A 16,463-nucleotide genomic window follows, 5' to 3' on the forward strand; every position below is an offset into this window, starting at 1 on the left:
TATTTTGTTACTGTTGTCTTTTATTCAGCTCCAGTAAACTCTTCAGTACAGTACATGCTCCATAGGTGTACAACTCTGCTATCGTGATATTTGTATGACTTTCCATATACCGGTAATTTGGTTGTTTCATAAAATTCTGTGTTTTGTCTACTTCCAAAAACATAGATATTCCAAGTCTTTATCTTTGCAACACGGCCAATATGTGTGCAATGTCCAATGTTATTGTTGACGACAGAGTTTAAGCCTAGACTGGAATTTATTCATTAGGGTAGAATGTGCCTCGGGGATAGGTATTCAGACCCTCCACTTTTTACAATTCTTTTCTGATCTACCACTTGTTGGGGGGTTCATTTGAAAGCTCTAAGAGTGAGAAAAATTTTCATGTCTCTGTTTTTCGAAAATTATTTTTCCCCGCAGAGTTATTACACAGGGATGGCAGCCATTTTGAATTTCAGAGATCAGTAAATGTTTGGCACTTTGTTTCTCCAGTACCAAACTATCCACAGTGACTCCTGATTTGTATTCTTGATTATGTAAGAGAATGGTTGAAAGTTTCACTGAGGAATGTTTGAACAAAAGCATCTTTCTTTCACTTTCGAGGCACATACCACCCCAATAACAACATTACATATTGTTCACTGAGTTGTGGAAAGGGCAAGTAGCATTAACCTTTGATGATGTTTTCACTATTTTTGTGTTTAATGTCAACTGCAGTTTCTTGTTCTACTCCACAATGGATGCTGACCAGTATTTAGCTTGTCAACACAGCATCTGTACGTGTAAAATTCACGGTAATTTTGCACATTTGAATTCACTGGAATGCACTTGTCAACAATAACAATGCAGTCTACACATGTCACAGACTGAGTTGACAGACTGAACGCTATGTATGTCACTGTGCTTTGGGAAGTAGAACAAGAAACTTAATTGTTGACATGATAAACAAAAATTGGGAAAATCATCAAAAGATACAGTTACGTGCCCTGTAAGTTACTGGTCCTGTTTTCTGACGGAAAAATTAAATAACCATAAGCTATAATGATTATCAATGACCAAAAGTCTGGCCATACTTGGGTTGAATTGATATCTTTCTGTAAACAAGAACACTGTCTTTTCCTTCAGAAAATCTGAGAATATGAAAATTCTGACAGTTGCATGGAACGTCCTCATATTTCAGTTTACCCCTGAAGAAGATCACCACCCAACCATTGCTGGTGTTCAACACATAGCTGCAAGCATGGCTGCATGTTCAAACTTGCCAACAATTGCCAAGAAAGAAACTTAAACCCTGAAGTGTTTTCGTTGAACAGGTTGATGGACCTCAGTAATGGACTGTTCCTCACAATTTATCGTAAATAATTAAGTTGAGGAACTTGCAGGTCTACATACTTATATGGTCATTAATTCAACAGTCAACTACTGTGTTCTTCCAGTGTGTTCATACTGTGTAGTCTTTCTACATTGCATTGATATACCACTATAATATGTATGTATTCATGACTAACATTTCTCATTCAAAAATGCAATTGAAAATGAAATATCACAGAAACTTTCTACATAAACACGTATTCCACCTATGAAGTACAATATATCTTACAAAGCATTTTAACTTGATCAGATCGCCATGATGTTGATGAAGCAACTTATAAAATGAGAATCGTTCTCCGAACTGTGGTTATGATCATCTTCATAGGCCATGGCTTACAGCGCCCTCACATGGCGATATAAAAAACTTTCTTTTTCAGGTATGTTCACTAGATTTTTCTTGTGGACAGCGCCCTCACACACCAATTATGAAAAAAAACCTTTCATTTTCAAGTATGTTCACTATTTTTTCTTGCATTTAGTATGGCAGAGCACATAAGCGAAAAGAAATTCCTTGACAGGTGACCCTTCATAGAATTTCTACAACCACTGGAATGGTGAACACTAAAAGAAATTGTAAATTTTGCTTAACAACTACAACTTTTGCACAACCTTTGCTTGAGCTCCCTGTAGATTCATAGGAAAAGGGTACAGCTCTCATTTTGTGCTTTGATGTACCTAGAATTTTACGACATGCAAATATAAGATTCTGAATATATATCTATATATAGAATAATAAAATAAAAAATTCTGAATATAGAGATCATCTCAGATGATATTAATTTCTTAAATGTCATTTACAATGAAGGCAATAATGTATCAAAATGTGACATCAGACCTGGTCTAAGCCCTGCATTACAAATCCACAAAAAATTTCACTGAAAATACAGTAAAGTGCAATTGTTCATAATCATTCAAAGAAAGCTAATCTATCAGTATCTCCTTTGTGCTTGTGATCCCAGAAAAGCCAAAAAAATTCAGTTTCAAGCATTACTTATATCCTGTTTGAGCACTGACAGAAATTCAATTACTTGAGTTTTGTTTTTATCATTTTTTTTTTGAGTTGGTGTGATTTTCGTGTATGTACGATGTGCAGTAGGTGTTATAACACAGTCCTGATGATGACAAATCATTCCATTATTCCACTTCCACAGTGTTTACCCACGATACCAAACATTTCACAATTTTCATCTACCAAGAAACATCTGGCGTGAGTATCAATGCAAATTTCTGAGAGAACCCTCATTCTAACACAGCTGAGATTTAAGATATTGGAAAGCTACCTTCTAGTGAAGCATCTGCTTCTTTCTGTTCCGTGTCTGACTATTCATCTCCACTTTTTTCAGATTGATCACTGTCTGACACGTCATCTGCCTTTTTCAATGATTCTCCCTTTTCATTTCCTGACTGGAGTTCACTGTGTGCACCTCCGCTGGACCCATCACTTCCGCCTTGCATCAGTTCATCTCTGACCTCTGTCAGCGTGTAGCCAAGCCAGTTCTTTCCTCTCCAGGTTGCTTTCTTCTGTGCCATGGGATTGCTGGCGCCAAGTCCGATGCCCCAGATGCGGTCCCGCGGGCTTGCCTCCACCAGAATATTTGGTTTGGTGGCAAACAACTTGGCCTTTAGGTCAGAATTTTGAGAGAACTGCAACAAAAAACAAGATAATGATAAGGTTTTTATGATAGGCAAAAGATTTCAGGTGTAGCATGCTAGGTATATGTATATCCAAATTATTTACAAAACCTTGGTCAGAAATATCAATGTACGGTATCATCGGATTTACTAGGAGACCAAAGAGATACCCAACTGTAAATGTGAAAAATGCTATAATTATAGAAAATAAACAGTATGGTCCCTATACCCATTCTACTTGTACTGGTACTCCTGTCTGTACTCTGTGTGTGAAAAGGTTGCAGTATGCGAAAATCATTGTCATGGTCATCATGGTCAGTTGAATTATGGGAAAGAGACAAAGTGACTACAGCCGGGACAATACCTGAAACATCTACCACCACGAAGCTTGCCAAAATTATTCCTGAGTTCAGTGGAGTTACAACAATCACAGTGGCCCTCTACATACTACCAAAGTGGTACCTTGGTACCAATGCGGCAGCAAAATATCTCCGACTACCGAAACGTTATTATTTTACATGATGTTTATGTGTGAATGACTCAGATACTTTTCTCGTCACTCTACCTTAATTTTTGAAACATCCAATTATTACACCTCATAAATGAGACACACCAATAAAATATGCTGACTTACCTTTGCCATATTCCCTCTCTTCACCACACCCCTACACCTGTCACTCCAGAGCTTGGGGTCAAAGTTTTTGACCTTTCTGCCAAATGCTTTCATTGCCTTTGGTTTGTCGGTTTCCAAGATCTTCTTGGCCATTTCTTCATCATGAAACAACACTACAACATACAAATAGCCAAGGCAAGATTATTACAGGTTATAATTCTCATATTTTTTAGTTAGACTTGGAACTCTGTTGATGTGCTAAACCTGTGATCAGTACATTTGTCGACCTATCTATGTGATACATGTGTAACATGGGTGTATGAGGACACATGTATAGGTGTTTTTGTGTTGTGTATTGTACATGCAGGTGAAAAATGATCACCTCTGATACTAGATTGTAGTACACACTGTGTACACTCTATGAGGCTATGAATGTAGGTTGACACTACAGATTCAACATTGTCCTACACTGAATAATCTACTCTGTGACTGTCATAACAAATCGATGTTGACACACTAAAGGACACGCGTGCTCGCAGCATTGTTTGAATAGGCGATCGAAGGCTAAGGATTGAGGTGTGTGGCCAAAAGCTGAACCTTTATTGGTACAACATGTACAAGAACTATACTACCAAGGTCCGGCCTTCGGCCTCACACTGCCATCCCGGGCCTTCGATTCACAGTTGCTTGTGGTTCGATACACGATGGCCGCTGTGTGGCATGCACTAATGCATTACCACACAGCTGCTGTCCTGGATCAGACCACAAGCAACTAGTGTGCTTCCTTCGGCTATCCAACCAACGCGCTGCGAGCATCTGTGAGTTTCTAAGGGGAGAACCATTTGATTTCTGAAGGGGGGGTGGAGGATTTTGGGGAAAAAAAGTTGGCAGGTGAAGAAGATAAAAAATTGATCCAGTCATGTCTTGAGAAAAAAATGATCATAGCAAGCCAAAAAAAAAATGAAATGTTTCTGGTCAGCGCGCGCGTCACTTGAACAACAGCGCGTCACCCTTTTTTTTCCTGGTTTGAGGCCGGCGGCTGTGGCAAACTACATACTGATTACTATAACACCAAACCAAAACGGCTGAAGAGAAAGAAAATTCTTTGGGGCACATGATCAGTGACTGCATGAACAGTTTAAATGTTACTATATTGATAAAACTACAAAACTCAGTGTTATCCCCAGGCCATAGCGGTCCCGCTACGCTTTCGCCTCCCCCCCCCCCCCCCGCTAGCGCTACGCTTTGATTCTCTCCGCTACGCTTTAAAATATTCCCGCCATCCTTTAGTTCACACGCTCTGCGTAGCTACCAGCTGATGCATGCATTGTCTACACATAAGCGCTCACTGCAACTTTAACCTGGTGAAAGAGTGGAAGGTGTGAAGTATGGTATGCATCAGATAAGTTGTCCGGAAGTGTTGAGAGGAACGTTAAAACAATAGAAGAATCGGCTGGGTTGTTCATAAATTTTCATTCCAGAACGACTACTACGACCAACAAAGCTGCAGTATACATCGCGGACAAGTGTTCACAGAGGTAGCGGTGTAGCACTAGCAGGGCCTTTGATCACATTCCCATGCTTTGATCAACGAAATGGACCGCAAAAGAAACAAGAGTTACTGGTGAGGTTGATTATGATTGTACAATGATGAGTTTTGTCTGAGTACGATCACGATCGCGATCGAGTTCACATTGCATAAATTTCAATATGGCGGCGGCCATGTTGGTCGACAGGTTTATAACGTGTTGACATTGATCCTGGCGTCGCGTGTGGTTCCACTCTGACACGTTCTCTGAAAGATTTTACACCTGATTTTCGAGGGATTCTAGTTGTACTTAGTTCATGTCTTGTGATCATCTTGGTGGTATTTTAAAATCAAGAATCGAACGACGATGTTCAGTGGAAGTAGAAGTTATGCGGGGGGGGGGGGGGGGGGGGGGGGGGGCCGCTGGTTGAAATCTATCCCCGTGATGAAAATTATTCGCGGTGTTTGTCGTTCAAAAATGATATAAAACTCAATTGCATTTGAATTGTGTAAAGCTTAAATTTGTGAATTTTCCTCTTTGTTGGCAAGTTTTGACAATTTATTAGCAATATAGGCCTATGTATTAATGAAACTCCAATCAGACGAACCATTTCTTGCTCTAAAAGTTTCAATCTGAATCTTTTGTTTTAATTGCAATTGTAATTACAATACTGTGATGATTTATTTAAGTGTAATAAAGAGTTTCCATGATGTTCAAACTGCACACTTGTGTGTTACCATTGCATTTTGTTGTGAGTGTACATGTATGTGTGGATGCATGTGCAAGCTTACATCCATATGCAAATATAAATTAATGATATGCAAATGATTATGCAAATAGCCGCTAAGCTTTGGCGCTTTAACTGACCCTGCTCGCTCCCTTGAGGAGGAGGGAAAAAAAAAAAAAAAAAAGCCGCGTCGCCGCACCATTTTTTAAAGAAAGGCCTGACCAGAAACATTTCTTTTTTTTTTTTGGCCATAGCAAACCAAAGAAAACAAATTGTCACAAAGTTCGGGAAATCTGACTCTCTAATTTTCATGAGGTGTCACCCTTGGCAGTGCTTAAACATTTTCAAATACATGAGGAAGCTTATAGTATTGGTGATATAAACACACAACAAAACTTTGGTCAAAACTTGTTCCACAAAAGACTTTTGTTTTATGCTCCTTTCTGGCAATCAAATTTCATGATTTATGTTGCAATAAACATTATCATGATCAAAACTTAAGTAGAGATGTTTTTGATGGACTTGCTCAGTAAAGTGAAAATGTAAAACACAAGAAAGGATTCATCACCCTACTTTTACCCTGGTTATCTCCATTTTATTACCATTTAATTTCAATGAAGAATTCATTGGCGACAATCCTTTGTTTTGCAAAATCTCCTTCCTCTTGTTTCAAGTTCAAGGTACACGGTCACTTTCACATTTACAGGGGTGGGACTTAATAGCAATGTGCCGTTGACTGATTGTCCAGGACGCCATTTTCTTCACGGCAAAGTTTAAATGTTTTCATTGATACAATGGACCACGGATGTAACCAAGTCGGCTATTTTATAGCCCTATGTAGTGCAATTGAAGCTGGTACTATCAAAGTAAATGGAGGGGTAACGGGATGTGACCTGAAACTTGCAGAAACTTAAAGCCAGTCTACTTGTAGCTGCAAAGGAGCTGTCGGTCCTACATATAATTTGATACATCAAGGGTCCTGCAGACAACTCTACTAAGTATGCCATGGCTTGTCGTGAGGGGCGCCCTTTTTAAAAAGCGGCCACCCGAATAAAATCTGTGATTGACTGATAAAAAGCAGATGACCGAATACCTTTAATGTCATCTGTCATATGCTCACATACTACTCGTTATTTTTAGATGAGCAGTTGTTAACCAGTGACATGTCAGTAACTCAAGAACCGCATATTCATAAACTGGTAATCACGGGGAAAAAATTCGCATTGCTTTCACATGAGGGAAAAAATTGCAGGACAAACAAAAAACTAAACAATTTGCAGCCACAGTGGCGGGAAAAAAATTGCTATATACCCATTCCTCCCCCCCCCCCCCCCCCCCAAATCAAATGGTTCTCCCCACAGGCGCTTCTTAGCTGGGTAGTCTGCTAAGTAGATCGATTTTCGGATCGGTCTATTGATCCCGTTGTCGATATGCCCGACACTGCAACCTAAATGAGTATTTAGGTAGCAGTGGCGGGCATATCGACTACGGGATCAATAGATCGATCCGAAAATCGATTGTACTTAGCAGACTACCCAGCTGAGAAGCGCCCTATATTATATACTAAATGTACCTGCTTTTTGATGCATCATGTACTGTTCAGCGCACGAGTATGTAACGTCGTCGACCACAAAGGTTGCCGGGTGCCATTGACTGAATGGGGACTGGATTTTCCAGAAGAACGTGTATTTCTCGGTATCTCCCGCTGACGACTTATCCGAAGCACACGATTCTGACGGAGTCGCCGATGCACTCGATTTTGTTTTACTACGTTTGCCCATGACGTTACCGGTGCCCGTGAAAATCGACCTTATAAGACGTGAACCAGCGATTATTGCTGTTCGCATATCATGTGAAACAGCGGAGTAAAGAACTACTTAGCTCAGCAAAAACATAAAAACTGTGATTGACCTATCGCCATTCCTGGCCAGCATCTGAGCGAGCGCCCTCGTTCGACGACCAATGAGGTCAAGGATGGATCCCGGATCCTGCCCGGGGACACTGCTGGTGAATATCCAACAACGGGGGACAGGCTCCTTGTTTGTTTGTTTGTTTGTTTGTTTATGCGTGTTTGTTTATCTGTTACTTATGATTATTTCTATATACAATAAAGAACCAATAAAGAGTTGTATTTGTGTTCATATTTGTCAATGCAAAACGGTGTTTGTTTTGCTTGTTAGTTTACAAATATAGTCATGAGTGTCCACCACTCTCTCTGAATACTCACCCCTTCTGAGAACTCCTAATAGAAGGAGTAAGTATTCAGAGAGAGTGATCACATGATCAGTGCTTAGGGAGCTGTCATTATTTATGGCCTGGGGGGTTGGAGGAATGGAAAAAATGGAAAGCTCATTGGGGGGGGGTGCTCAAAAGTGGAGAACAAGAAGGGGGGTACTCAATTTGTTGATATGTACTGAAGCATTAAGTGAAGTTATGAATTAATACAACAATAATAGTAAAGAACAGCATACCCGGTATATGTACACATGTATATATATATATATATATATATATATATATATATATATATATATATATATATATATATATATATATATATATATATATATATATATATCATAATAGGTGGTTTGAAGTAGAAACTAAAATCTCATTGTAATGTTTCATGTTATTGTGATCTTCAGACGAGAATGATCAGCTATTTGACGTGGCAAGCCTTAAATGTTAGAGGCTTAGTACTGAGTACATTTTTCAGTATTCCTGACTCAAGATTGATATACTTGCCTGAAAATTCATGAGAAACGTCTGCTTTCTATATTCTACATTGTATAGGTTACCGATAGGGGAAAATGTATATAGCAAACTAATTCTGATTCTATAGGTTTAAAACCAGTGGAATGCCTTGACAACAAACCCATCTTTTATGGCAGGAAAATAATAATAAATAATAAATGTGAATAAATGTATGTCTGTCGCTATTTTTCCGTTTTCAAATAAAACGTAATCTTCATTGAAATCAGTGAACTGGAATATAAGTTTTGGAATACTGTCTCAGATTTCTGTTCCTTTGAGTTTTTTATAAGAAAAAAATCTGAAAAAAATACTCCCCAAGTGCCACCAAATAACACCATTTTAATCTCTATTTTTCAAAAGCTCCAACGGCAGGAGGGGGACCTGACCCCCCCCCCCCCTCCTGACCTTCCCCATTGCGCAGTCGCTTGTGGTGCTTTCACACCACATCTTCGCCCTCTTGTAAAAAAATCCTACGGAGAACACTGCATGTCATCAGAGCACTATATACAGACCTGTACATCAGCTCCTGTCACAGCAATGGAACCTCTTTCCAACACAGATCTGTACCACAGGGTTTAATCAGGGTCTGTACAGGGCCTGTCGCAGCAGCAATCCATTTTACTGTATAGATATTTACCTTTCCCAATTTCTTTTTTGTTTGGGGGGGGGGGGTCACTCAAAATTTCTGTAGCAGAGAGGGGGGTTACTCAAACACATCATGGTTGGCAGGGGGTTACTCGAAATTTTGGAGTTTCTAAAGCAATTCCTCCGACCCCCCCCGGCCATAAATAATGACGGCTCCCTTACTCCTCATGGAAAAGGTGGAGTATGCTTTGTTTCATGTGTATGATTGTATTAGAGACTTTTTCAAGTATCATTTATTGACTATATTTGTAAATAAACAAACAAACAAACAAACATTATTGGTTCTTTATTTTCGACGGAAATAATCATAAGTAACTAATAAACATGCATAAACAAACAAAGAAACAGACAAAAACGGAGTCTGAGTCCCCTGTGAGTATACATACAGACTATTCAACTGTACACATGAATTGAAATTGTCTGTCAATATAAAACTTTATAGGAAGTGGCTGGCAAAGCTGAGAACACCTCAATAACAACTTTCAAATACTCTGAAAACCCATGCCAACAAAAGCTCCAATATTAAAGTATCATAAACCTTCAGTTGAGGATAAATATCACTTTATTATCACCAATTGTCCATTTCAACAGTTACCGATCCTTTTTTCAGTGAAAAACTAAGGACAGAGAAGGAAAGTGAAAGACAGTGAAGGATTAAAACCTAATCAAGTTGCAAAATGGAAACAAAGGGATAAAGATGCAGGACAGTATAATTGGCTGGTATGAAGGACAATAGTTCTTTAACCCTTTTACCACCATGGTTTGTCCCAAATCCATTGTTTTCCATGGTAAAGTTGGACCTGTATACAGGGAACTGGGGGTGAAAGGGTTAATAAAGCTGGTGCATATTTGTCCTCCTTTTCACTATAATAGTGATGTTCTTTACCTCATTAGCAATGATTATATTGTCACCATATTCTGCACTTCGTAATGATGTCTTTGCTCCATTTTGCTGTGATTGTAACCCTTCACCCTATGGTATAGTGAATGGTAGCCCTGCGTACGATGCTGTGTGTTCCGCTACAGCTAATCGCCCCGCTCACCACAGCGGGGCGATTAGCTGTAGCGGAACACACAGCATCGTACGCAGGGCATAGTGAATGGTGGCTTTCAACCCATTTTGCACTGGTAGTTCATTCAGAATTTAAACTGTACTTCAGCACTGCTGCACAGAACTTACTGTGTCTCATCTTTACTGTATTCAAATCACAAAATTCCATTACAGTCCTTCATTTTAGTACTATGACACCTTTTTTCTTCTGTAAGTTGTACAACTGTAGATTTGATGATAATCAAAACAAGAAGTTCACTTACATATTTACTCAAGCGGAAAAATTGTCTCTGGTGAAATATATTTCTAGTACTGTACTATACTAATTCCTACAAAGTTTGCTTGTTAATGTTGAGCTCTGTAAGTTTTGCCTGTATACGTACATGTTGGTCAATGAATTTACAGCGATTGATTGATTGGCAATTCTTAACAACTCTTCAAAATTGATATCACTAGTTTGTAATGTGGAAATTAAGTTCCCTGTAGAACATGGGATATGTTAAATGTTTACCTGGATCAATTCATAATGATCATCCAACTTATCAGTTCCTCTTTCATGCTGACATCATAGTTCCTGGTAGTTCATGTAGGGCTCCATGCTGACATCATAATTCTCAGTAACCCTTGACATGGCCAATTCGTACTGACATCATATTTATACCTAACATGTACATGTGGCATTGATCATTGCTAGCGTCAAGTATTGACAAAAAGGATTTACACACATTACGTTCAAAAATTCTGAAACACACTTACCAGTACACACACATACATAATACTGTTACATGCCTGCCACTACAGAGAAACTGACTTTGTAAAATTTTAGCAGACTTACTACATATTGGGTGTAGCATTAGGCTCAGAAGCTGATGACTAAACTTCAAAAGTAGGCCCAGCATTGACAAGAGGGCAACAAAGTGAAGCTGTCAGGATTGAGTGGGAATCTTCTTTTTTGGAAAGAGTAGCAAGGGAAAATAGGCAAAGTAGCTGCTCGTTGTTTTGTTGGCCACAAAATTTCTTATGTACTCAGCCTCAAATTGCTTCAGAAATAGCAAATCTGGACTTGATAATGGACACGCTTAAGTCTTCCTTTGGAAGCATAGATTAGGTGTGTCATTTATGAATTCTCCATAGATTGGGTGTGTCATTTTAAAATTCTCCATGAAACAGCATAAAGAAGTTTACTCCAAGCAGGACTGTAATTTTGTTAACATTTTGCAGTGATTTATTGCACAGAATTCATATACATATATACAAATCTGTTAAACATTTACATCCAAAATTTCACCAAGATATATAGCTGTGTAAAGGTAATGTACACAGTTTTAAATATGGCCCTGCCAGTTCCAACATACCACATTTACACATCAATACACTGAGGTTTGGAAACACTGCCGTCAATTTCACAGTGTCAAAATCAACCAGGAGATAAAAATATCAGAAAATGGTAGCTACCAATTTATAATTTGTATTTCATTTAAAATGAATCATCATTCTACAACTTAAGTAAACTCCGTTGATGAAAGAAAAGAACTATTGGTTAGGCTGAGTAAAGTTTTTTTAACCTGCAGCATTTTGTCAAAATTTTTTACCACATTTTGAAAATGTAAATGTTGAATAATTTCATATTTGTATGTTTGTAATGCTGTACTGTTATTTCTTAATACAGCCATTTTCATTCTGGTACAAAATGAATGTGAAGTCTACAATCTCCCACTCCATTTAATTCAGTTTTCAGTCACCTCCTTTCCAAAATACCATATACTACTGCCTAATTAGCTTTTAAAGTTTTTTTTGTAATAATTTTTATACAAAGTATTTTTATGAAACCGTCCATACTTGGCCCTGACACCATGGATCAATTCTGAAACGTTGAAGTAAAGAAAGGATGGTTTCAAGGCACTAATCTAAGAATCCCTATTTTGAGCAGATATGCTCTTATGTTGTGTTGTCGTACTAATTGATGCTTTACCAGGGAGTTCAGGCATACAAGAAACAAGGCTCATGCCACTATACTGTGCCATGCCATACCCTCACAGCATTTAGGATATGTCTGTATACTCCCTGGCTCAGATTAGAAGAATGCCACTGACAAATATCCGATCTTCAACACATATAATTCAGTGGACCAATATTCTGAAAAACTTCTAAAAAAAATTCTATGATAAGGGGATGTAAACTGTAATGATTCCACTACCCTGTGTAAAGGATATGTTACAGAATGACAATGACATGGTAATTTTAGGTTATCACATTACTCCAAATCTAACTCATATTAAAGTTTCTATTTGTGGTCATGTTGATACAAAGTGATTTATTGCAAAATGCATGGTTACCCCAAGCACTAAAATCAATAGGATAAGGCATAGTAATTATGTAAAAAGTAAACAGTCACATCCGTCTCTGCTAAAAAGGCTTAATGACATTCACTGTGTACACATCATTAGTGAGATGTTTATCATATCTTGTGTTCAAAAATCAATGATTTTTTTACTGGATGCAATGGTGTTGATGTTTATCTTAGTCATTGTTATTATCAGTAACAACATTTTCATGTTCCGGCTCAGCTGTCTCATTGTTTTTTGTGTTTTCTCCAACTCCAACAGAGCCTTCTGGTGTAACTGTTTCTTCACCTTCAACTTTCTCAATTGTAGTACTATCTGTTTCTTTCTGATTATCCTTGGGAACACTTTCAACATCTCTTTTCTCAGCAACTACTTCAAGTGCCGGCTCTTCCTCAACATCATCTTGCACTCTCTCATGACCTATGACATCACTGTCTTGTCCCGTGTCAAGTGCCAGCTCTTTCTCACCACCATCTTGCACTCTCTCATCACCTCTGCCATCACTGTCTTGTTCCGTGCTATGCTCTGCTGTCTCTTCATCATCATGCTCGGTATGCAAATCTGTCCCTGATGAAAATTCATCAGCCTGAGTATTTTTCAAGTCTGGTTCTTCATTACTCATTTCATTGTCATCTTTACTCTTCATAACTTTATCCTCTGTTGGTTCATTAGTGCTGTCATTGCAAGCAGACCCTTGCTTACTGTCACTATCCAATTTGGTGTGGCCTTTGCCAGGTCTTACTGGACGAACCTTTATTTGTCCACCTGACCGTTTATGATCAGTTCTCTGCGTAGGTGAAGTTTTGCTCTTGGTTTTATCATCCTGTTTGAGACTTACTTTCTTGACTTCTTGAAGCATGAGCTCATCTCTGACTTCCGTCAGAATATATCCAAGCAGGTTCTTCCCTCTCCACATCCGTCTGTCCCTGGCCTTTGGATTGTCGGCTGCCAGCCCTATGCCCCAGATGCGATCCACTGGACTTGCTTCCACCATAGTTGTACCTTCTGTAGCAAACAGCTTCCTCTTCAGATCTTCATTTTGAGAAAACTAAGTACAGCAATAAAGAGGAATGGGGATGCATTAGAACTAATGAACTTCTGTAAACCTGAGTACATGTATGTATGTGTGTGTGTGTGTATGCATGTATACATACATTGTATGTATGTATGTATGTATGTATGTATGTGTCTGTATCTATGTATGTATCATACAGTCACTGACATGCATGTTAACCTCAATGAGGAAATATAAATTATGATAGTGTAATCATTGATAGCGTACATCCATATTACCGTACATCTGAACACATCAATTACAATCACAGAAAGAGTTAAATCTTGTTTGTCTTTTGAAAATCTGATTTTTGACAGTGCCAGTGGCTGATAACGAGGTAAAACATCTTTAATAAAGTACTGCTAGGGCAATGGTTGACTCTTTTAATTGTACACTTGAATAAACAAATCAAATACTGCTCTGACTAGTGGTGTTAGAAAGATTTCAATGGTCTGCAATGGAATGTGCAGCTCTTGTGTGATCAGCATATAATCATTCAGTTGCTATGGTGACAACCTGTGACAAGCAGAATGTTGTGACTGATTGATTACTGCACCGTAAGATCACAACTGATAATACCTTTAGTGGTAGCTGTACACTATCTGGACTTTGATCTAGCATGGCATAGATAATACCGCTGATACCAATGGTGCTAAGTATTGACAAGCAATGAAATATTGATAAATTTAAACCTCTGTTGACAAGAAACAATCTGACTAAACTGTTCAAAGAAAGGATGACATGTACTGCTTCAGTAGAAAACATGATCACAAAATCATTGCAATCCATTAGCTAGAATCTTGAACACTTTAAGGTATATGCCTCTGATAAAGATATTTGTACTTTCAATGTTTCACATCTCTGGGTCTACCACTCATGGAGGCTCACTTTGAAAGATTTCACCCTCTTAGTTTTGTGAATACAGAAATTTAATTTTTTTCCGTGGAGTTGATACACTGGATGGTGGCCATTTTTTAAATTTCAAATATCTGTAAGGTAATTTAAGGTAATTTATTCTCTCTTACAAAAATTTGCATGGGACCTCTGATTTTTATTTTTGCCCTGTTAAACAAATGGTTGAAACTATTGTTGAGGAAATTTTGAATAAAAGTTCAAATCTTTTTATTTCAAGATGCATTTTACCAAAAAGCCATGATTTGGTTTTTTTTCACAAATATTTGTTTCTTATTTTGTTCTTTTTCACATTGAAATGTTTAGATCTGTGTATTTTAAAAATCTACGAAAAAGATTTCTTTCACTTTCATATAACCTTACTCTTCAATGATGAACAGATTTTCCACACTTCAAAAAGACACAACAACGGTCCCTCTTAAGAAAGCCAAACAAAAACTTTCTTGATGGTCTGATTTTCAAAAACATATCATGATCTTTTCTTTTCAAATCCGTTTTCTCCAGGGGTGTGGGGTGGGGATGTGTGTGGGGGGAGGGGGTGACAATTACCAGACTGAATTTAGTTAAAAATATGCTCCATAATCAAGATGGACTTGAAGATACCACAAGCTGTTTCCTTTTATCAATTCACGTGTTATTTTTAAAATGGCAGAGTTATACTACATGTACTACTTGTTTTAAACTAAATTTAAAACGTTTGGTAAAAATACTTTTTTTTAGATTTCATGTGAGAAAAAGAGATGATTCCCATAATCATGCCATAAAACAGATTAAAATTTGGTTATTTCGCATCCTTAAAATCCAACACAAAAATTACCTTTCACTTTCACTTTAAAAACAATGTTCCCCAGTACCCGGGGTAATCAGGAGATATTTTCAGAAGTAATAAAACACAACTTTTATGTTCTCTTTATAGAGAACACTCACTTTTGCAAGGTTTCCGGTCTTGACAAGTTCTTTGCAGCTGATATTCCAGAGACTTTGATCAAAGTTTTTCACCTTCCTTCCCAAAGCTTTCATCTCACTGGGGTCACTGCTTTGCAGCACCTCCTTAGCAGTCTGTTTATCATCAAATAAAACTGAAAACAAACAAAAAATTTCTTGATGGTCTGTTTTTTGTCACGGTCAATCATTTTATAGGTATTACCGTTAAGTTTCTGGGCGTACAACTATGTGCTTTTTGCCACAAATCCAAGCTGCCACATTTGCAATCGGAATGTGGATGTCAAAAAATCTGGTGGTGTTGTCACAATTTCATGCCAATAGCTGTCATCAAAGTCTTAATTGTGATAGATGTGCATGTCTCACACTAATACGTCACATTCTCTTTAACTATCCTTGCTGTTTTCATGCTCAAAAATGAAAGTATACAACCTTTTACGTAGTAGTACCGTCAGAGACCATTTATAGCAAAAGATAATGCTTTCTCAGTACTTTGAAACTTGTTTGTAAAATAAAGTTATGAAAACATGTGCAAATTTTGAGAAATACCTAACACTTACTAGCTTTTCGGTGCATCATAAACTGCTCTGCACAAGTGTATCGTACACCGTCAACAGTAAATATCGTAGGGTGCCACTGACTGAATGGAGAATGGCTCTTCCAGAAGAAGGTGTATTTTTCGTGTTGTTGTTGGCCATGATGTTGACGCGTCGGTGAAGCCATGCTTTCCGTTCTAAGGCTCGACAAGTGTGTCTTGTTATCTCTACCAGTTTGAAAGCTTAGAGCTGGTCTTTTATAAGCACAAAAGTTGTCCCCCGTTGCACCACCATCGCTTTCTCTTCTTCACTTCCGTGTTCAGTCGCGTCAGCTCTTAGGTTCTCGGAACGTTCT

At 38.2% G+C, this 16,463-nt stretch overlaps 2 protein-coding genes across 2 annotated transcripts; both read right to left on the reverse strand.

The window, feature by feature from the left end:
* Window positions 1–2: 2 nt before the first annotated feature.
* Window positions 3–7,813, reverse strand: LOC139139253 (N-glycosidase YbiA-like). The gene is made up of 3 exons (XM_070708097.1): window positions 7,443–7,813; window positions 3,635–3,786; window positions 3–3,012 (listed from the first exon to the last, which is right to left on the reverse strand). The coding sequence occupies exons 1-3, from the start codon at window positions 7,714–7,716 to the stop codon at window positions 2,689–2,691; spliced, it is 750 nt and encodes a 249-aa protein (XP_070564198.1). The 5' UTR covers window positions 7,717–7,813; the 3' UTR covers window positions 3–2,688.
* A 3,703-nt stretch (window positions 7,814–11,516) lies between these two features.
* Window positions 11,517–16,448, reverse strand: LOC139139255 (cylicin-1-like). Its single transcript, XM_070708099.1, has 3 exons — window positions 16,133–16,448; window positions 15,558–15,709; window positions 11,517–13,712 (listed from the first exon to the last, which is right to left on the reverse strand). The coding sequence occupies exons 1-3, from the start codon at window positions 16,293–16,295 to the stop codon at window positions 12,840–12,842; spliced, it is 1,188 nt and encodes a 395-aa protein (XP_070564200.1). The 5' UTR covers window positions 16,296–16,448; the 3' UTR covers window positions 11,517–12,839.
* Window positions 16,449–16,463: the final 15 nt, after the last annotated feature.

Source organism: Ptychodera flava, chromosome 8 (genome assembly GCF_041260155.1).
Source record: "Ptychodera flava strain L36383 chromosome 8, AS_Pfla_20210202, whole genome shotgun sequence".
Classification (NCBI taxonomy): domain Eukaryota; kingdom Metazoa; phylum Hemichordata; class Enteropneusta; family Ptychoderidae; genus Ptychodera; species Ptychodera flava.

What these genes read in the sequence shown, in the direction of transcription:
- LOC139139255 (XM_070708099.1), bottom strand. Translation starts at nt 16,295, where the DNA reads ATGGCTTCACCGACGCGTCAACATCATGGCCAACAACAACACGAAAAA. An exon ending in TATGATGCACCGAAAAGCTA is followed by an intron (nt 15,710 to 16,132) that starts GTAAGTGTTAGG and finishes GTTTGTTTTCAG; the next exon opens with TTTTATTTGATGATAAACAG. An exon ending in AGACCGGAAACCTTGCAAAA is followed by an intron (nt 13,713 to 15,557) that starts GTGAGTGTTCTC and finishes TGCTGTACTTAG; the next exon opens with TTTTCTCAAAATGAAGATCT.
- LOC139139253 (XM_070708097.1), bottom strand. Translation starts at nt 7,716, where the DNA reads ATGCGAACAGCAATAATCGCTGGTTCACGTCTTATAAGGTCGATTTTC. An exon ending in CATGATGCATCAAAAAGCAG is followed by an intron (nt 3,787 to 7,442) that starts GTACATTTAGTA and finishes TGTATGTTGTAG; the next exon opens with TGTTGTTTCATGATGAAGAA. An exon ending in AGAGAGGGAATATGGCAAAG is followed by an intron (nt 3,013 to 3,634) that starts GTAAGTCAGCAT and finishes TTTTTGTTGCAG; the next exon opens with TTCTCTCAAAATTCTGACCT.